Genomic DNA, 21,667 nt, shown 5'->3' with positions numbered 1-21,667 from the left:
CCACTGTACATCCCAAATGGCACCCTATTCCCTATAGTGCATAGGGCTCTGGTCAGCAGCGGTACATAGGGAATATGGTGCCATTTTAGACGCAGACAAAATCAGCGAACCCCAGTACCACAGATCATAATGCTATAATAGTTTTGATTAGATAATGACAGCAATATATTATTTCTCTAACTAGTTTGTTATGTGAGAATTAGATGAGTCTCTTTGCAACACAGCTGCCTTGATCCTACACATAGGATGAAATTGTCAATGTTTGGTCAATGTACTCTGTTACCCCTCGATACTGTAACGCTTGGTCAATGTACTCTGTTTCACCCCGATACTGTAACGCTTGGTCAATGTACTCTGTTACCCTCAACACTGTAACGCTTGGTCAATGTACTCTGTTACCCTCAACACTGTAACGCTTGGTCAATGTACTCTGTTACCCTCAACACTGTAACGCTTGGTCAATGTACTCTGTAACCCCTCAACACTGTAACGCTTGGTCAATGTACTCTGTTACCCTCAACACTGTAACGCTTGGTCAATGTACTCTGTTACCCCTCGATACTGTAACGCTTGGTCAATGTACTCTGCTACCCTTCGATACCGTAACGCTGGGTCAATGTACTCGTTACCCCTCGACACTTTAACACTTGATCAATGTACTCTTTTACCCCTTGATACTATAACTCTATTCATGGTAGAAACAGGGGGAAAAGATAGAACTTTGCATATTTCATTAAACTATTTTTAAATCAAGATTCAAAGAAATGAATGGATGCATGAATCAGGTTTCATTTAAGTGTCTCAGTCACATTTTAGTCATTTAGCAGACGCTCTTATCCAGAGAAACTTACAGTAGTGAGTGCATACATTTCCGTACTGGTCCCCCGTACTGAGCCACATGGGACCAGGAAGGTAAATATGGTGTACATAACTGTTGACTCCACCCAGAAAGAGGATTCAAAAGATGACTATTAGATGTAGGGTATGCTCTGTCAAATGTGCATCCCAAATGGGACCCTATTCCCTATAAAGTGCACCACTTTTGACCAGGGTCCATAGGGGTATACAGCACATCTCTTTGACCCTCTGGTCATCAGAATTCATTGGACCTTTGCTCTTCTCCCAGTCCCTGCCCTCTCTCTATCTATCTATGACCCCTGTTGCCTAGGAGACAGGCAACAGACCTGAGCTCTTTGGTGCCACCCTGTGGACCAAATAGGGATTTCATCCTAGGGACTTGAACTGGTACCTAATCTGCGTAGTCATCATAATGTATGAGTAGGGCCATGTGTTTCGCACAATCTTTAATTTTTGGTGCAATTCTCATTTCTGGATGAGGCTTCAAATACAGGATAAAATCTTGCCATGTCACATGATTGCAGAAAACACAGGGCCCTACATATGAGGCCTGTTTGTATTACTTGTGAAACCACCCATAGGACACCACCCATAGGGGGAGAGAGTACTCACTCAACCAAATGCTTCTGAGCTTTAATTTATATTCATACTGCTTTTCCAGAATTTTTTTTTTTTTTTTACTATGCATGCATTGCGCCATTCAAGAACACATTGTGGAATCTGCAAATAAATTGGTTTAGCTAGAAAACACTTCAGCTGTAGAAAGCAAACTATGCAATTACACACTTTACTGTATATCACCTTTATTCATTTGAGCTAAAGACGTATACCAAAAAATTCAATATCCATCACTCTTTATTAAGAACTAAATTGTTATATCTAACCGAATTGTTAGATATACTGCACTGTTGGGAGCTAGAAACACAAGCATTTCGCTACATCCGCAATAATATCTGCTAAACATGTGTTGTGACAAATAAAATGTGATTTGATTTTGATTTAAACTATCCTGATCCCTCAATGCTCAGAGTACCACGATCTTCTCATTCAGGGCGATCTGTGCTTGAGTCAGGTTAGATAGATAGGTCACCATCAACAGGTCCTGTGAAAGACAAAAAGGTATACATTTACACAAATGTCATGAGTGCAAGGGACAAATATTTACTATAGCTGTTCAACTGAATCAATTCCACAGATCTGGGGCCTTATGTATCAGGCTTCTCAGAGTAGGAGTACTGATCTAGGATCAGGTCCTCCCTGTCCATGTAATCTTAATCATTGTGATCTAAAAGGCTAAACTGATCCTAGATCAACACTCCTACTCTGAGACGCTTGATTATTACAGGCCCAAATCCAAAAAAAGAGGCATAATTACTTACATTGATGTTGGAGTTGAGCATGGTCTCAAAGTCCTCTGCTGTGATCTTAGGAACCTTGTTGACCAGATCCATCAGGTACCGTCCAACACTGTTATCTGCCGTCTGCTTACCAGACTGAGAAACATACAGAAAGAAAGGCTTAAGTTATGGCCACAGAGACGCATAAACACGAATGAAGTCGTAACTCAACTAAAATCAACTATTTTCAGATGAGCTGCATACGGTAAAATGGTTGACATAACGGACGACTCTGTAATGGAATAGGATGCTATTTGGGACGCAGCCATATATAGGCTCTGTGTGTGCAGGCTACTCACCAACACATCCTCAATGTAGGTCAGTACAGTGGCCAGCATGTCCTGAACGCGGCCTGCTGCCCCGCCCACCTGGCAGAGGTCAGAGGTCAGCCCATTGGTGGTGTTAGGAGCATCTCTCGTTCTCTGGAGAAGGTCAACTAGAATACAATAATTATTTTATCATTTTTATTAAGGCTCCCCCCCCAACAAAAATACATGTTTACATTTTAGTAATTTAGCAGACGCTACTTACAGTTAGTGAGTTCATACATTTATAAAAATTTTAAAAAATCATACTGGCCCCCCGTGGGACATGGCGTAACAAATAATACAATGTCCAAGCAAGGCACAAAGGGGACATAGCGAATTGTTAAACGGACAGAAAACAAGGCAAGAAAATAATGAAGGTTCTTACCACCTATCCTCTCTGTGTCGTAATACTTGTATTTCACACTCAGGGGGGTGAACATCACACCGACAGTCTTTCCCGGCACACCCATCTGGGCACTGTCAGGGCAAACAAAGCAATGGAAAAAACAATACTAATTTATTTAACCCATCATAAGGAATGCCAAAGTGCTTAAAAAGCAAAGTAATGAAACAGCAAATGCAAACAAACAAAAAAAAATGAAATATGAGATCAGGAAGTCACAGGGAGTTGAAGGAACTTTGCTTGGGATGGAGTCAACAATAGCTTTGCAACGGACAAACTAAAATACTGAGACAGAAGAGAGACTGGTTAAAGTGAGAGGTTGTGGGGGAAGTCACTGACCTGACGTAGGCACGGATGTTCATCTTGCCACTCTGCAGGGCGGTGTCCATGGTCATGTGAATGGGGTTTGTGGCCTCTCGGCTGTAATACTCATGGATCAACACTGAGTGCTCAGTGATCTCAAAGCCAGTGGCATACCTGTTGAAGAAGAATGGTTTCACTTCAGAGCAGTGTTCTGACTCCACCACAGGCTTTTGGACAGCTGACAAGCACACACATTTACTTTTAAGAAATGTACATTTTTTCTAGTTAATTGAATAAGTTGTAATGAATTGTTAGTACCGGTGTGGGACAAAAGCTTTATCTAATGGACTAGGGAAGAATATAAGCCTACTCACCATCCAACGATGACCTCGCTGGGTGACACCCTCTTATGAAGCTCATACATGTTCTTGGCAAACTCCATGTCCACAGCAACCTGTCACCATCACAAAGACACCAGTGTCAATTATAGGACTACATGTGCAAGCTATCCTAATTTCTACACTACAGCGATAGATAACGTTAGATAGATAGGATATAGATAGGACAGATAGATATATAGTTGCATCAGTGACAGTTCTCATCACCTCATCTTCAGACTCATTGTGGGGGACGGAGAAACAGTTGGTGACCTCAACAGAGTGCTTGTCAATTGTACCTGAGGAAGACAAGGAATGCAATAAGTTATGATAATCGTGTTGGGCCTATGTTATGGGGACAAATTCAACTACTCCTATGGCTAGCAAGCAAAGTTTCAACAACAAAAACATTCCACAGTAGTCTAGGCAAGCTAAAAACCTTTTAATACTTGGTCAAATCTTTATAATCAGAGGAGCTTTGGTATATTCTCGAATCAAGAGGATGTGAGAGCCTGGCAATGCATCAGCAAAGTGATGCAAGCTAAGTTAGCCGTAGCTAGCTAGCTAGCCGAGACATGCATGTAGCCACCCTGCGCTTCTAATCAATTTTCTTTAGAGCTAAAGTAAGTTTAGGAGTAAATTACCAAGCAAGGTTCCGATCACACGACTCGCTCCCTCATTTCTCCTTTCGTAAGAGTCGCCGATGGAGGCGAGAACAACAGGGTGAATTTTCACCACGGGGCCATACACCGACATCTTGAAAAAGGAAAAAAATTTACGCTTCCGGTCGCGTTATCGGCATGTGACAAGTACAGAAAAGGTGCGTCACCTGGTGCATTGGAAGTGGTATTGCACACAGAGGCGACCCAATAATTACAAAAATAAACCCTTATAATAAAAAATAGTAGCCTAAATGTGATTAACCATTGAATGCATCAGAAGACCAATTCTTTCTGAAAAACATTATGAATTCGTTTATTGTCAATGATGTTAGGCTATTTGGCTGTTCAGAAACTGGTTGTTTCACATGGATATTAATTCATTTATTTTCAAAACGTCATCCTCCACAGCCCGAATATCATTATGACCTCCTGCAAGCCTATTGAAGAATAGGTCTACTGGATCATAAAATGGTATATACCTACCAACCTCCGGTTGTAAATGCCTCCTCAAATCATCTTCATCTAAAATGTCCAGACTTTCCCATCTGTGTAAAACAGTTGGCAAAACAGCACAATGGTTTAAATCTCTAATGCCTGTAATGATCATGAATCTGGGTGATGGTTTATGGGTGATGGTGATGACAGCATCCCCCTCGACTGTCGCTCCCATGATCTAACACCTGCACAGCTGCAGGTGATTCATACAATTTTATCGGATGCGGATCGGTGCTGCTGCTCGCTGCACTGTCTGTACCCAATGGTCTGTACGGACGAACTGCCACCATTTAAAACTCTTTGCAGACAAACTTGGAAAATATAAGAATATGCTATTTGTCAATACTTAACGGCTTTTTCTATAATCAGCCCGCTGTTCGTTGAGGATTACAGACGTCTAAAAAGCAGAGTCGTTTGCTTGGGCTTGCCTTTGTTTCCTGTTGAGAGGAGAGGACTGAACTGATGCTGCGTCGAACACCCTCCTGTTCAGCAGAGCCGAAGGTAAACATAAAACATTTGTCGGATGGTCGAACCTGAGCCGACGGTCTCCGAGGCTCACTCTTGGTCCATCCACTCATCTGTAAGGTCCTTATAAATAAATAAATAAATAAATAAATAAATAAATAAATAAATAAATAAATAAATAAATAAATAAGGGGACGGGAAATTATATAATAGGATAAGGCAATCACCACATGAAAGCGGGACAAAACCCACTACAGGTAAGGTAAATCACTGTTGTTTTCTTTTTCAGTGATTATGATTGATAAATGTGCATTTTCTGATCGAATACATTAAAGAAATGTTTAATGCGTCATTGTTGAATAGTCAGCATCGTAGGCTATAGGCTATTCCATCACCCCACGCGTTTAGTTACCCAAATATGCTATCCAGGTAGTGTTTTATATCACTGGAGGAAACCGGGCTCCATTTTATACGTAACACGGTGATTATTCACATTATTAGAATGGAACCTGTCTTAATGCTGTTTTGTGTTGTTATAGGCCTATATTACAGAATACGTTAAAAGTGGCATTGTACATTTTCTGATAAAGAATAGCCTCCTTACTCCGTGAAAAGATTCCTGTAATTCATTGTGCTCCCATAACACACACACAGGCTATGCATGACCAATCTCATGACTTTATTCTTAAGGCTATATGTACAGCATATGGTTTTGTCTCGGCAATATGTGACTCTTTCTCGGACCAAATTCACTTTCCCCATCCCCCACAGTCAGACAGGAGAAATAACCAATCTGTCCTTGTCAGTGGAACTATTCAGTGCAAACTCCCAAATAGCACCATATCCCCTTGATTACTGTTGACCAGAGCACTATGGGCCCTGGTCAACAGTAGTGCACTACATAGGAAATGGGGTGCAATTTGGGACGTAGATTAGGGCTTCACTCATTCCTCCCTGTAAAATCTGGCCTATTCCATTAATATAGATTAGACTGTACTGAAGGAAATAGGAGGGGTTGTTCAGAGAAAGTTGTGTCAAGGACAGATAGAGACATGGGTATTGAGTCAGGACAATTTCTTGAGGGACAGAAGACTGCTTCCCAAATGGCACCCTAATTCCTATAGTGCACTTATTTTGTCCATAGGGCTCTGTTCAAAAGTAGCATACTATAAAGGGAATAGGTTGCCATTTGGGACGAAAACATAGTGTTATTCAGTATAGTGAAGGGCATCAGTTCTGCTCAACAGTAGCCCTGCTACACTCCCTGTAGAACATATTTGCAGCATGCAGAGCCATCTAAATACCCCACTCTTCTATGACCTCACAATAATCATTTGGATCAATTTCCCCCTCTTTGTTTTGTATCCTAGGACCTTGACGTAAAGAACCGGATGAAACAGTCAATAACCGTTGGACAGAGTCTGCCATAGGGAAGACCTCAAAAACTCAGTAACACACACACACACACCATCATTCCCGATGGCGCTTGAAGACTGTGCCTTCACCTCGCGGCCGGACTCCCTCTCTCTGCCCGTGGTGGAGAAAGGGGAGGGACTAGTGGAAGCGGTTACCGAGGTGACGGCCTCCATCGGAGTGTTTGATGTGTCTGAGGATCTGGGCCATGTGGTTACCACGGATACCGCCCAGCCTAGCGTTAACAGATCGTGGAAGTCCAAGCTGGCAGAGAGGCAGGCCAATGCAGCATCTGAGGAGTACGTTAAGAAGCTGCCCCGGGTGGTGGAGAAGGAGAGGGGTAGATTTGGCTGGGGTGAGTAGTAGTGCTGTTGCCTTTATCGGTGTCCTAAATTGGCACCCTATTGGCATCGCATAGAGCTCTGGTAAAAAGTAGTGCACTATGTAGTGAATAAGGTTCCATTTGGGACGGACACTTTCTCTCCCAGGACTGTTCTTTTCTGCCCTAAGACATTGTTGGCGCCACGAGAGTGAATCTATCTAGAACGAGAGGTTACTAAGCGACCGTCTGACAGTGTTCGGTGACCAATGTAAGGTTTTGTGTTTGGCTTTAAATGATTTCCACTGACAGACAGGCTTATTCCCAGATGGCACCCTATTCCCTATATATTAGGGAGCCATTTGGGACGTAACCACTGTGTTCTCTCTGGCTCTCAACATTCTGCAGAAAGGAGGTTATTGACTGCATCTTCTCTCTCCCTCCTCCTCCTCTACCTCTACCCCCCCTTCTCCTCCACGTCTACCCCCCCCCTCCTCCGCCACCTCTACCCCCCCCACCTCTATCCCCCTTCTCCTCCACGTCTACCCCCCCTCCTCCTCCACCTCTACCCCCCCTTCTCCTCCACGTCTACCCCCCCTCCTCCACCTCCTCCACCTCTACCCCCCCTTCTCCTCCACGTCTACCCCCCTTCTCCTCCACGTCTATCCCCCTTCTCCTCCACGTCTACCCCCCCTCCTCCTCCACCTCTACCCCCCCTCCACCTCTACCCCCCCTTCTCCTCCACCTCTACCCCCCCTCCACCTCTACCCCCCCTTCTCCTCCACCTCTACCCCCCCTCCACCTCTACCCCCCCTCCTCCTCCACCTCTACCCCCCCTCCACCTCTACCCCCCTTCTCCTCCACGTCTACCCCCCTCCTCCTCCACCTCTACCCCCCCTTCTCCTCCACGTCTACCCCCCCTCCTCCACCTCTACCCCCCCCTCCTCCTCCACCTCTACCCCCCCTCCTCCTCCACGTCTACCCCCCCTCCTCCTCCACGTCTACCCCCCCTTCTCCTCCACCTCTACCCCCCCTTCTCCTCCACCTCTACCCCCCCTCCTCCTCCACCTCTACCCCCCCTCCTCCTCCACGTCTACCCCCCCTCCTCCTCCACGTCTACCCCCCCTTCTCCTCCACCTCTACCCCCCCTTCCCCTTCTCCTCCACCTCTACCCCCCCTCCTCCTCCACCTCTACCCCCCCTTCTCCTCCACGTCTACCCCCCCTCCTCCACCTCCTCCACCTCTACCCCCCTTCTCCTCCACGTCTACCCCCCTTCTCCTCCACGTCTACCCCCCTCCTCCACCTCTACTCCCCCCTCCTCCTCCACCTCTACCCCCCCTCCACCTCTACCCCCCTTCTCCTCCACGTCTACCCCCCTCCACCTCTACCCCCCACCTCTACCCCCCTTCTCCTCCACGTCTACCCTCCCTCCTCCTCCACCTCTACCCCCACTTCTCCTCCACGTCTACCCCCCCTTCTCCTCCACGTCTACCCCCCCCCCCCCCCCCCCCGTGTAAAATGCCTGTTCCTCAGTGATTTGGACATCACCCCCAACCCCTGTCTTCCTATTGCTCATTCCCTTAGTCCCATATTTCTACTGCCGATATGTCACTGTAGTGTTTCCCTGTCTCACTCTTTCTTTCTCTCGCTCTCTCTCTCGCTCTCTCTCTCTCTCTCTCCCCTCCCTCCCTCCCTGGCCTGGTTTCCTGCCTGCAGCCAAGAGACGTAAGACGCAGCGCTATGTGGAGAAGAATGGCCGCTGTAACGTTTCACATGGTAACATGAGGGAGACATACCGTTATCTGACAGATATCTTCACCACGCTGGTGGACCTCAACTGGCGCTGCTCACTCTTCGTCTTTGTCATGGCCTACGCCATCACCTGGCTCTTCTTCGGGGCCATCTGGTACCTGATAGCCTACCTCCGGTGAGCGAGACAGACAGACAGACAGACAGACAGACAGACAGACAGACAGACAGCAGGCAAGGGGACACTTGGGATTGTCCCAAATGACACCCTATTCCCTATTATCCGCTCAGTCCCACAGTACTACTTTCATTAATATAGTCACACTTTTTAGGATGCTTCCCAAATGGCAGCCTATTCTCTATACACCCTAGTCTCCTATGGGCCCTGGTTAAAAGTAGTGTACTATATAGGGAATATGATGGCATTTCAGATGCATCCATGGTATCACTGTCAGAGAGAATCACTCTAGATCAGGGTTTCCCAAACTCGGTCCTGGGGTCCTCCCTGGGTGCACGTTTTGTTTTTTTCCCTAGCACTACACAGCTGATTCAAATAACCAACTCATCAAGTTTTGATTATTTGAATTAGCTGTATAGTGCTAGGGCAAAAACCAAAACGTGCACCCAGGGGTGGCCCAAGGACCGAGTTTGGGAAACCTTGCTCTAGATGATGCAATTTCTTCTCTGTAGAGCAAGTATATTAGTAAATGGATAGTTTTTCACAACCTATATTGTTGTTGCCTCTTTGCTCCTCTCTCTGTCTCTGTCTCTCTCTGTCTCTGTCTCTCTCTCTCTCTCTCTGTCTCTCTCTCTCTCTCTGTCTCTTCTCTCTCTCTCTGTCTCTTCTCTCTCTCTCTGTCTCTCTCTCTCCTCTCTGTCTCTCTCTCCCTCTCCACTCCCCTCTCTCTCTCTCTCTCTCTCTCTCCACTCCCTCTCTCCCTCTCTCTCTCCACTCCCTCTCTCTCTCCACTCCCCCCCCCTCTCTCTCTCCCTCTCTCTCTCTCTCTCTCTCTCTCCACTCCCTCTCTCTCTCCACTCCCCCTCTCTCTCCACTCCCTCTCTCTCTCCACTCCCTCTCTCTCCACTCCCTCTCTCCTCCCTTCTGTACTTTCTCTCTCTCCACTGCTCCCTTCTCCCCCTGTTATTATTTATTTAACCTTTATTTTAGCAGAGTCCCATTGAGACCAAAGTCTCTTTTACAAGGGAGCCCTGCATATACACAATTTACAAAAACAACATAATACAAAATGTTGTTTCTCCCCTCCCAGAGGGGATCTAGATCATCTGGAAGATGAGACATGGACACCGTGCGTCAACAACGTGAACGGCTTCATCTCTGCCTTCCTCTTCTCTATCGAGACAGAGACCACCATTGGTTACGGCCACCGTGTCATCACTGACCAGTGTCCAGTGGGCACCATGCTGCTCCTGCTCCAGGCCATACTGGGATCTATGGTCAATGCCTTCATGGTGAGACTCATGGCCTGCGACCCTAATGGCTCCCTATTCCCTATGTAGTGCACTACTTTTGACCAGGGCCATAGTGTTCTGGTCAAAGTAGTGCACTATATGCGGAATAGGGTGCCATTTGAGATGCAGGCCGTACAGTCCCTACTGTATTTTTACTGTACATGATGATCATGATAAACGGCATACTAGATTATTCTAATATCAAATCTATGAGATGTCAGTACTAGCTCTACACAATCTCCATTTACCCTAAGGATATATTCTGACACTATTATAATTGCATATGTTTTTCTCCATCATACAAATTGTTTGAAGAACTTGTGTCATCATATCAAAAAGCTCTGCCCCTTAAAAATGACGATAGCCCTTCTGTCCCCTTCTCCGTCTGTGCCTTTTGAAGCGTTTGGGATGAAGTGGAACTCAAATTTCCGTTGGTCCTTTGTGTTTGGACATTGGACAATGAAGTGATCTTCTTCTCCTCAGGTGGGCTGTATGTTTGTGAAGATCTCTCAGCCCAATAAGCGTGCAGAGACCCTGGTGTTTTCTAAGAATGCAGTGATCTCTCTGAGAGACGACAGACTGTGTCTGATGTTCCGGGTGGGAGACCTGCGCAGCTCGCACATTGTAGGAGCCAACATGAGGGCCAAACTCATCAAGTCTAAACAGACTCAGGAAGGTGAGGCTAATATACCATCAATCGCCATACAAGGACTGCATTCCAAATGGCACCCTATTCCCTATAAAGTGCACTACTTTTGACCAGAGTATGGGCTTTGGTCAAAAGTAGTGCACTATATAGGGAATAGGGTGCCATTTGGGATGCAGACAAGAACATTCCACACATGTTATTTTCTACTATGGAAGCGATATACACTGAGTGTACAAAACATTAAGGACATCTGCTCTTTCCATGACATAGACCGACCCCCAGGTGAATCCAGGTGAAAGCCAGGTGCATTCGGAAAGTATTCAGACCCCTTCCCTTTTTCCACATTTTGTTAGGTTACAGCCTTATTCTAAAATGGATTAAATTGTTTTTCCCCCCTCATCAATATACACACAATACCCCATAATGACAAAGCAAAAGCAGGTTTTTAGAAATTTTTGCAAATGTATTTTAAAAAGAACCTGAAATATGACATTTACATAAGTATTCAGACCCTTTACTCAGTACTTTGTTGAAGCACCTTTGGCAGCGATTACAGCCTTGAGTCTTCTTGGGTATGACGCTACAAGCTTGGCACACCTGTATGTACTCCCGAGTGGCGCAGTGGTCTAAGGCACTGCATCGCAGTGCTAGCTGTGCCACTAGAGATCCTGGTTAGAATCCAGGCTCTGTCGTAGCCGGCCGTGACTGGGAGTCCCATGGGGCGGCGCACAATTGGCCCAGCATCGTCCAGGGTAGGGGAGGGAATGGCCAGCAGGGATGTAGCTCAGTTGGTAGAGCATGGCGTTTGCAATGCCAGGGTTGTGGGTTTGATTCCCACGGGGGGCAAGTATGAAAAAAATAAAATAATGTATGCACTAACTGTAAGTCACTCTGGATAAGAGCGTCTGCTAAATGACTAAAATGTCAAATGTAAATGTATGTGAGGAGTTTCTCCCATTCTTCTCTGCAGAGTCGCTGCACAGCTATTTTCAGGTCTCTCCAGCGATGTTCGATTGGGTTCAAGTCCGGGCACTGGCTGGGCCACTCAAGGACATTCAGAGACTTCTCCCGAAGCCACTCCTGCGTTGTCTTGGCTGTGTGCTTAGGGTCGTTATCCTGTTGGAAAGTGAACCTTCGCCCCATTCTGAGGTCCTGAGCACTCTGGAGCAGGTTTTCATCAAGGATCTCTCTGTACGTTGCTCCATTCATCTTTCCCTCTATCCTGACTAGTCTCCCAGTCCCTGCTGCTGAAAAACATCCTAACAGCATGATGCTGCCACCACCATGCTTCACCGTAAGGATGGGGCCAGGTTTCCTCCAGATGTGACGCTTGGCATTCAGGCCAAAGAGTTCAATCTTGGTTTCACCAGACCAGAGAATCTTGTTTCTCATGATCTGAGAGTCAGTTAGGTGCCTTTTGGCAAACTCCAAGCGGGCTGTCGTGTGCCTTTTACTGAGGAATGGCTCTTCCGTCTGGCCGCTCTACCATAAAGGCCTGATTTGGTGGAGTGCTGCAGAGATGGTTGTCCTTCTGGAAGGTTCTCCCATCTCCACAGAGGAGCTCTGTCAGAGTGACCATCGGGTTCTTGGTCACCTCCCTGACCAAGGCCCTTCTCCCCCGATTGCTCAGTTTGGCCAGGCGGCCAGCTCTAGGAAGAGTCTTGGTGGTTCCAAACTTCTTCCATTTAAGAATGATGGAGGCCACATTCCTTCGACCTCATGGCTTGGTTTTTGCTCTGACTCCAATCAAGTTGTAGAAACATCTCAAGGATGATCAATGGAAACAGGATGCACCTCAGTTCAATTTTGAGTCTCATAGCAAAGGGTCTGAATACTGATGTAAATAAGTTATTTCTGTATTTTATTTTTAATAAATTAGCTACAATTTCTAAAAACCTGTTTTCGCTTTGACATTATGGGGTATTGTGTGTAGGGAATTGATGATGGGAAAAAAACTAATTTAATCCATTTTAGAATAAGGCTGTAATGGAACAAAATGTGGAGAAGGGGTCTGAATACTTTCCAAATGCACTGTATGAGCCCATATTGATGTCACTTGTTAAATCCACTTAAATCAGTGTAAATGAAGGGGTGGAGACAGGTTAAAGAAGGATTTTATAAGCCTTGAGACATGGATTGCGTATATGTGCCATTCAGAGGTTGAATGGGCAAGACAAAATATTTAAGTGCCTTTGAATGGGGTATGGTAGTAGGTGCCAGGCGCACTGGTTTGTGTCAAGAATTGCAACACTCCTGGGTTTTTCACGCTTCACAGTTTCCTGTGTGTATCGAGAATGGTCCACCACCCAAAGGACATCCAGCCAACTTGACACAACTGTGGGAAGCATTGAGTATTGAAAACCGATCTGACCTTAATGGCCACAGGTACTCTTAAATCTCTACCCGGTACACCCAGAAGAGGACTAGCCACCCCTCGGAGCCTGGTCCTTACTTTCTCCTAGCCACTGTGCTTCTGCATCTGCATTGCTTGCTCTCTGAGGTTTTAGGCTGGGGATCTGTAAAGCACTTTGTGACAACTGCTGATGTAAAAAGGGCTTTATAGATTTGATGATTGATTGAGTATTTTTTTTTGTCCAGGGCTGCATTCCGTTCCAAATTATCATCTTCCCTTCCTCCCTTCACTTGGAGTGAACACTCGGTGACGTATGTATAACGTTTCCCCGAGGGAGCCTTTCCCGAGCGAGGGGGAGTGGAGGAGGGAAGAGGTCGCAAGTAAAGTGGATTGGGACGTCCCTCAGGACTAGGCTTAATCTGTATCCAGGAAACCGGCCCTCAAGGTTTTATAACTCACTTCTCTCCCATCCATCTTTCTCCCCCTCTCCAGGTGAGTTTATCCCTCTGGACCAGACAGACATCAGTGTGGGTTTTGAGACTGGGGACGACCGTCTTTTCCTGGTGTCTCCACTGGTCATCTCCCACGAGATCGACTGCCGCTCGCCCTTCTGGGACATGTCTCAGGGCCAGCTGGAGAAGGACGACTTCGAGATGGTGGTCATCCTGGAGGGAATGGTGGAGGCCACTGGTTAGTCCAGGCCTGTGTCCTAAATGGCACCCTATTCCCTTTATAGTGTGTTACTACGTAGGGTGCACTACATAGGCAATAGGGTGGTCATCCTGGAGGCAATGGTGGAGGCCACCTCAATTTCCTTGGTCCCAAATGGCAACTTATTCAAAAACAAGTTTTTAAACCGCACACTACGAAAGACAGGCAACCGACTATAGATTAGTTTTTAATTTGCAGTGAATCAACGACGCATATTCACCTAGTTTCTTCAGGTTCCCATAAGTCTCTGGTCAAAGTGGTGTGACCAGAATAGGCCAATTATAGGATCTCTATGGGTGCACCATGCCTTGGAAGTGGAAGTGGCTTCCTTGCCCACTGAGAAAATATGTGCTTAGTCATCATAGCAGCTGAAGGGGAGCTGCCAGGGGAGGTTAATCTGTTCTTACAAAGTGTGTGTGTGTGTGTGTTGGTACCCCCAGGTATGACGTGCCAGGCGCGGAGCTCTTACCTGGCAGACGAGGTCCAGTGGGGTCACAGGTTCAGTCCGATGATGTCACTGGCCGAAGGCTTCTTTGACATCGACTATGGCGCCTTCCATCAAACCTTTGAGGTAAAAAAAAACACACACACACACTCCAGAAAGAGGAAAGGCTTAAAGCAGCAGGGGTGCTGTGTTAGCTATCACCTGCTGGGTGTCGACGTCGAGCGGTGGCAATTCAACATGTGGAAATGAACGGACTTTTCCAAGTTGTCTGATACAGTAACTACCACCAATACCCCTACAGTAACTACCACTAATACCCCTACAGTAACTACCACTAATACCCCTACAGTAACTACCACTAATACCCCTCTCTTCCATAGGTAGACACTCCCTCCTGCTCAGCACACGAACTCTCATTGGCTGCGGCCCGACTGGAGGCTCATCTCTATTGGTCGATCTCCAGTAAATTGGACGAAGAGAAATGGGAGGGATCTTCTCTGACCAACCAATCAGGGAAGCAGCTAGACAATGGGAAAGGAGGGGTCGTTGGCCCCGTTTCATTTATTGTTGGTGAGATCACTGGTATAGAAGAACAAACTGGACCAGGGGAGTTGAATGGAAGTGTCACCACTGACCAATCAGAATCAGAGGCCTAAAGTAGATTGGGGCTGAGTTCCAAAATGGCACCCTATCCCCTACACAGTGTACTTCTTTTGAGCAGAGCCCTGGTCCACAGTACTATAAATGTCATGACAGGATGAGCCACAACTACAGTACTGTAAATTACTTTTAGTTCATGTATAACATATAGCCATAGTACATTTTTCCCCAAGGGAGAGTTGGGTGGTTTAAATGGTCGATTTTGCTCCTTCATTGCTGTGTTGGATAACACTGACTTGGACATGACAAATTATATCAATTACATTTTGTCTTTAATTTCTCGGGTGATATTTGATTATTACCATGAATGTCTGTGCTTTACTATAATTATACTCTGTTGTAATAGCTCCGATCTCCTCTGCCAACATACATTAATTAATACACTATTTTTATTAAGTATTGGCAATTCTTTGTCTGGAAAGAGGATGTTGTTCAGCCAGGTAAGATAATGGAATGTTCAGAGACATAGAAAGAGAACTGTTTTGGAATGTTCAGAGACATCGAAAGAGAAGCATGTCATGTGTAGGCTGAATGGGGGAGTCGATGTATAAAATGAAAGATGTATTATGGGTAGTGTGATAGAAGAGAACATGTATGGTGTTTCACTAGCATTTACAGTGAGGGAAAAAAGTATTTGATCCCCTGCTGATTTTGTACGTTTGCCCACTGACAAAGAAATGATCAGTCTATAATTTTAATGGTAGGTTTATTTGAACAGTGAGAGACAGAATAACAACAAAAAAATCCTGAAAAACGCATGTCAGAAATGTTATAAATTGATTTGCATTTTAATGAGGGAAATAAGTATTTGACCCCCTCTCAATCAGAAAGATTTCTGGCTCCCAGGTGTCTTTTTATACAGGTAACGAGCTGAGATTAGGAGCACACTCTTAAAGGGAGTGATCCTAATCTCAGTTTGTTACCTGTATAAAATACACCTTTCCACAGAAGCAATCAATCAATCAGATTCCAAACTCTCCACCATGGCCAAGACTAAAGAGCTCTCCAAGGATGTCAGGGACAAGATTGTAGACCTACACAAGGCTGGAATGGGCTACAAGACCATCGCCAAGCAGCTTGGTGAGAAGGTGACAACAGTTGGTGCGATTATTCGCAAATGGAAGAAACACAAAATAACTGTCAATTTCCCTCGGCCTGGGGCTCCATGCAAGATCTCACCTTGTGGAGTTGCAATGATCATGAGAACGGTGAGGAATCAGCCCAGAACTACACGGGAGGATCTTGTCAATGATCTCAAGGCAGCTGGGACCATAGTCACCAAGAAAACAATTGGTAACATACTACGCCGTGAAGGACTGAAATCCTGCAGCGCCCGCAAGGTTCCCCTGCTCAAGAAAGCACATATACAGGTCCGTCTGAAGTTTGCCAATGAACATCTGAATGATTCAGAGGAGAAGTGTTGTGGTCAGATGAGACCAAAATCGAGCTCTTTGGCATCAACTCAACTCGCCGTGTTTGGAGGAGGAGGAATGCTGCCTATGACCCCAAGAACACCATCCCCACCGTCAAACATGGAGGTGGAAACATTATGCTTTGGGGGTGTTTTTCTGCTAAGGGGACAGGACAACTTCACCGCATCAAAGGGATGATGGACGGGACCATGTACCGTCAAATCTTGGGTGAGAACCTCCTTCCCTCAGCCAGGGCATTGAAAATGGGTCGTGGATGGGTATTCCAGCATGACAATGACCCAAAACACACGGCCAAGGCAACAAAGGAGTGGCTCAAGAAGGAGAACATTAAGGTCCTGGAGTGGCCTAGCCAGTCTACAGACCTTAATCCCATAGAAAATCTGTGGAGGGAGCTGAAGGTTCGAGTTGCCAAACGTCAGCCTCAAAACCTTAATGACCTGGAGAAGATCTGCAAAGAGCAGTGGGACAAAATCCCTCCTGAGATGTGTGCAAACCTGGTGGCCAACTCCCAGAAACGTCTGACCTCTGTGATTGCAAACAGTTCGATCACCGGGACCACCCATACACAAAAAATAAATAATGTATGCACGCATGACTGTAAGTCGCTTTGGATAAAAGCGTCTGCTAAATGGCATATTATTATTATTATAAGAGTTTTGCCATCAAGTACTAATTCATGTTTTGCAGAGGGGTCAAATACTAATTTCCCTCGTTAAAATGAAAATCAATTTATAAAATTTTTGACATGTGTTTTTCTGGATTTTTTTGTTGTTATTCTGTCTCTCACTGTTCAAATAAACCTACCATTAAAATTATAGACTGATCATTTCTTTGTCAGTGGGCAAACGTACAAAATCAGCAGGGGATCAAATACAATTTTCGATTGAAATTGTATCTCTAAATCTCTTTGTAATCTTAAAAAAAAAAAAAGGATTGTTTTAATATAAATATATATATATATATATATATATATATATATATATATATATATATATATATATATATATATAGACGTGTACATTAAGATTACATTAAAACAACCACCATTTTGTGATTAATTTAGATGTAGAATCATTACTGTGTTCATTTAAATGTTCACATCACAAGTACTGTAGCTTATCACTGACAATGTCCCAACTGGTGAATAGTGGAAGTATTCATCTAACAAGCTTTGAGATAAAACCAAGTATTTTCTCTCTTGGGAATATTTCTGTGCGCTTTCATGTAGAAAGTAAGTAGCACAATTAAATATTTTCTTTCTATAGCCTCTTAGGATTTAAGCACATCTGTGTCCTGCTCTGCTCTGCTCAGCCCAACCTCCTGCTTCTGCTGCTGTGTACATATGAGCATTTTTACTTGATGTTTTTAATATTAAAAAATCTGAATTATTATCTATCAAAATTAATAAACTATATTCCACACCAACCTTCTTCCTCTTTGCTCTGACTTGTATCATTGTGGTGATCTGCAATTTGCACTATTTATCCTTGGGAGTATTCACTGTTTCACTGAAAATCTATCCAGTTGTCCAAATGTGTTTTTTTGGTTGAGACATCAAATCACATTTTTTTGTCACATACACATGTTTAGCAGATGTTATTGCGGGTGTAGAGAAATGATTGGTCTGGGCACTGGCAATACTTGACAAATCAGAAGTTGCTAGGTCACTCATGTGGCACAGCATCTGTGAGAATAAACTATTTTGTCCACAGGGTGGCACTAAAGAGTTCAGGCCTGTTGCCTGGCACAGTGAGGGGTCCCCTCCCTCCGTCTCCTAGGTAACAGGTCTAATGCCGCGTTCAATTGCAAGTCGGAACTAGGAAACTCAGGAATGTCCAACTTGCTAACTGGTTGAACAGCCTGAGCACGTAGCTACAAGGAGTTAGCAAGTCTGAAATGTCCGATTTTCCTAGTTCTGGCTAGCACATGAATGCGGCAAAATGCAGGGAGTGGGCAGGGACTGGGAAAGGATCAAAGGTTCAATGAATTCTGAGGACCAGAGGATCAAAGAGAGATGTGCTGAATTCCCCCAAACCCTTAGGCACTCCTGTAGATCTGAAAATAATTAATACGTTTAACAAATATGGTAATTGCTTCACCTCGCTTTCTGATTAGCTGGCAGGAGTTTTTCCCTATATTGTTTACACATCCTGTCATTTCAGATCTGAGTACATGAGCGCCAGTCTGACATGTTCTGTGGTTCTATTTAAACGTATCTGGTTCTCGCCACTCCCACAAGGAGCTGACGTAGGCGCGGTCTCCATAGCATCGAAAAAAGCATAGCGACCATCTCCCTGGAAACAGCTGCCCAACACATTCCCACAGATAGGGTTAGTTATAAAAAATATTTGACGTTCCCCTTTGGGACTGGAATATATGCTGTCGCGGTGAATTTATTTTGTTTAGACAATCTCGATTCGCCTATTTTAGGTACACAGAGATATATTAGACATTAGGTTTAGCGCGAGAATTGACGTATCCAGCCATATTGTTTGTTGCTAGCTGACTTTGCCAGGAAGCCTTTGCTGTTGCTAGCTGACTTTGCCAGGAAGCCTTTGCTCGAGCAAGTGAATATTATTTCACAATGTCAATGGAGGGGTTGTCATCATTCCAGAATCTACAAGCGCTCTCTGCCCTCTTATCCACGCAGGACGAGGATGATGAATATAATTTTAAAGTAAGGCATTGCTACCGTTAATCATTGAGATAAGTTGCACTTCTCCAACGTTAGTTTTGTGTAAACAAGCTAGCTAATAAAACTGTTTTGGCAAACAAAAATGTGATAACTTGTCCAGTTAGCATGCTAGCAAAAACATGATGATCATGTAGCTAGCTAACGTTAGATATGTGACAACAGCTAGTTTGCACTTGCTTTCTATATCAGTCTTTGAAAGTGATTTATTCTTTAAAATATTTCCTGAACAGAATATGACATCCTCAGCCGTAATGGGACCTGGAGATATTGGTCTCCCATCACCTGCTGCCAACAAATCAGGTCTGTTTTCTCAGGTGGCTTGTACCAAAAAAGTAGTGGATTAAATAGGGAATAGGGTGCCATTTTGGATGCAAACAGTAACAAGCTGTATATGTAGTTACAACCATAGAGATCCTATTAAATTACTAATTCTATGGTTACAACAGCCTACACCAAGAAGGACAGTAAAGCCATCTGGAGTGAGGAGGAGGTGACAGAGGGGTCGCAGTTTGATGACCTCACAGACACCCGGCCAAAGCCTGAGTAAGTCAAGTTTGCAGTCTTAACACCATGAAAAAGAAAACAACATTCCAGACAAGGCTATTGGTACTCCCATCCTTCACATCTAATTTCTTCCTCATTGCTGTTGGCTGGGGAACGTGTGTGTGTTCAGGTATGACATATTGCTGAAGCAGAATGTTGGGACAGAGGATGTGTTTCTTGGGATGAGCAGAAAGGATCCCTCTTCCATGTGCTGTGACAGCATGCTGGTAACCATAGAGATCCTATAATTAATTCTATATGTAATTCTATAGGATTCTATACGTAACTCTATGCTGTTGTTAACCATGTAGCTACAGTGTTCTGCAATGTTACATGTTCTTGCATCTATTACTTGACTGACTTGGCTTGAATAGATGAATAGAATGTCCTCCAACTGGGTTGATGGCAAGTTTTTCACCAGTTGAGGTGGAGTCTATTACACCCATGTGAAATTATAGTACAGAACAATAATATCATAATAATATTAACTTTATCTCCTCAGGTGAAAATCAAACTGCCAGACACCAAAGCAACAGATGTAGTCTTGGATGTGAAGGAGAAATTCCTTGATCTGCGAACGCCAAACTTGTAAGATTCTTTAGAATGTTGCCTGCCTGTCATCCTTCTGTGAAGAGTTCCAGGCGTTCTATCCACAGCCAGAAAATGATCTATAAAGAGTTCCAGGCATTCTATCCACAGCCAGAAAACGTTTTGCTACTATTTGCTGACCTCCTCTCTTGCTCAATTTTTCTTCATAAATATTGTTTTATCTCTATCTAAAGCATGTGTCGTCTCAGCCATGGCTGAAAATCTCTCTCACACACACACACACACAATTTATCTCGGTCTCTCTCGCTCTCTCTCACACACACACACACAATTTATCTCGGTCTCTCTCGCTCGCTCTCTCTCACACACACACACAATTTCTCTCTGTCTCTCTCTCTCTCGCTCTCTCTCTCTCACACACACAGACCATTTCTCTCTCTCTCTCTCTCTCTCTCTCTCTCTCTCTCTCTCTCTCACACACACAATGTCTCTCTCTCACACACACACACACACAATTTCTCTGTCTCTCGCTCGCTGTTTCCCTTTCTCTCATATCTATTTTACTCATTAAAGCTATAATCCTTAATTGAAACCATAACAAAGCGGACACCCCACCTCTGTTTTGGTCAAAAAAATAATGGGCCTGGAAAAAATGTAAGAACTCTCCAATTAATAGACAGGGCTATGGATGCAAGGACTGACCATCCATGATATAACAATTATAGTTTTAACCATCTTTTGAGGCTATACAGTGTTTGTTTACATTTACATTGTTTACATGTTAGGTTCTGATGGGGTACAACAGTTTAACTAAGATCATGAGGCATTTATAAGTTATATTCTTCAAGAATCGATGGGTTTATATCATTAATTTGTAAGTCCAAAAATAGATGTAGCAACTAAGGATTCTAGCTTCAAATCCTTTCTTCTGTCTCTACACAGTAAACTGGGCCTACACCTTCCTCACCCGGTCCACAGTCAGGAGGGAAAAGCCCAGTTCTACAGTGAAAGACAGGAGCTGGAGGTCACGCTACCAATGAACCGCCTCATGGATCAAATCAACCTGCAACGTTGAGAGAAAGTTAGGAGAAAGGAAAAATGATTGAGGAGCAAACTGAACTCAAGAGGAAATTAAGCTAATCTTGGAGGACACGTGAATGTGGTTATGGGTTCCTACCTACCTAGGGGTTCCTTCAGTTCCTACCTACCTCACCTGTGCACAGGTGAGAGCAGAGCCTCCGTCTTCTGTCATGATGCAGAAGAGATGGGTATTGTCCATTTCTGCCGCTATGGATTACTTGTTTGTTTGAAGAGTTCCATGGTTTTCATTATAAAGTCTGACCATTTACTCTGTTCATGGAATATATTGTCTGCATTTCAATAAATAAAATGGTTTGGTTTATTTTCCT

The 21,667-nt window shown here is 44.5% G+C and overlaps 3 protein-coding genes across 3 annotated transcripts; 2 read left to right on the top strand and 1 right to left on the bottom strand.

The window, feature by feature from the left end:
• Positions 1 to 1,644: 1,644 nt before the first annotated feature.
• Positions 1,645 to 4,437, bottom strand: LOC311099188 (eukaryotic translation initiation factor 3 subunit F-like). The gene is made up of 8 exons (XM_084139868.1): positions 4,291 to 4,437; positions 3,875 to 3,945; positions 3,644 to 3,723; positions 3,306 to 3,443; positions 2,949 to 3,040; positions 2,555 to 2,691; positions 2,238 to 2,351; positions 1,645 to 1,960 (listed from the first exon to the last, which is right to left on the bottom strand). The coding sequence occupies exons 1-8, from the start codon at positions 4,400 to 4,402 to the stop codon at positions 1,883 to 1,885; spliced, it is 822 nt and encodes a 273-aa protein (XP_083995994.1). The 5' UTR covers positions 4,403 to 4,437; the 3' UTR covers positions 1,645 to 1,882.
• Positions 4,438 to 6,747: 2,310 nt separating this feature from the next.
• Positions 6,748 to 15,298, top strand: LOC311099014 (G protein-activated inward rectifier potassium channel 3-like; the record flags this gene model as incomplete). The annotated part of the gene is made up of 7 exons (XM_084139612.1): positions 6,748 to 7,036; positions 8,718 to 8,928; positions 10,019 to 10,220; positions 10,704 to 10,896; positions 13,715 to 13,912; positions 14,374 to 14,504; positions 14,759 to 15,298. The coding sequence occupies 7 exons, from the start codon at positions 6,748 to 6,750 to the stop codon at positions 15,032 to 15,034; spliced, it is 1,500 nt and encodes a 499-aa protein (XP_083995738.1). The 3' UTR covers positions 15,035 to 15,298.
• A 3,494-nt stretch (positions 15,299 to 18,792) lies between these two features.
• LOC311098614 (dynein axonemal assembly factor 6-like) lies at positions 18,793 to 21,660 on the top strand. The gene is made up of 6 exons (XM_084139146.1): positions 18,793 to 19,148; positions 19,397 to 19,466; positions 19,613 to 19,709; positions 19,840 to 19,936; positions 20,212 to 20,297; positions 21,201 to 21,660. The coding sequence occupies exons 1-6, from the start codon at positions 19,056 to 19,058 to the stop codon at positions 21,331 to 21,333; spliced, it is 576 nt and encodes a 191-aa protein (XP_083995272.1). The 5' UTR covers positions 18,793 to 19,055; the 3' UTR covers positions 21,334 to 21,660.
• The last annotated feature ends 7 nt before the right edge of the window (positions 21,661 to 21,667 follow it).

Source organism: Coregonus lavaretus, assembly GCF_964263955.1.
Source record: "Coregonus lavaretus genome assembly, chromosome: 23".
NCBI classification, from domain to species: domain Eukaryota; kingdom Metazoa; phylum Chordata; class Actinopteri; order Salmoniformes; family Salmonidae; genus Coregonus; species Coregonus lavaretus.
This window is presented reverse-complemented; position numbering and strand designations above follow the sequence as displayed.

Excerpts from the sequence above, each read along its gene's own strand:
- LOC311099188 (XM_084139868.1), bottom strand. The coding sequence starts at position 4,402 with ATGTCGGTGTATGGCCCCGTGGTGAAAATTCACCCTGTTGTTCTCGCC. Across the intron at positions 3,444-3,643 it reads AGCGAGGTCATCGTTGGATG|GTATGCCACTGGCTTTGAGA; the intron begins GTGAGTAGGCTT and ends CTTCTTCAACAG. Across the intron at positions 2,352-2,554 it reads CCTACATTGAGGATGTGTTG|TCTGGTAAGCAGACGGCAGA; the intron begins GTGAGTAGCCTG and ends TATGTTTCTCAG.
- LOC311098614 (XM_084139146.1), top strand. The coding sequence starts at position 19,056 with ATGTCAATGGAGGGGTTGTCATCATTCCAGAATCTACAAGCGCTCTCT. Across the intron at positions 19,149-19,396 it reads ATGATGAATATAATTTTAAA|AATATGACATCCTCAGCCGT; the intron begins GTAAGGCATTGC and ends TTTCCTGAACAG. Across the intron at positions 20,298-21,200 it reads GATCTGCGAACGCCAAACTT|TAAACTGGGCCTACACCTTC; the intron begins GTAAGATTCTTT and ends GTCTCTACACAG.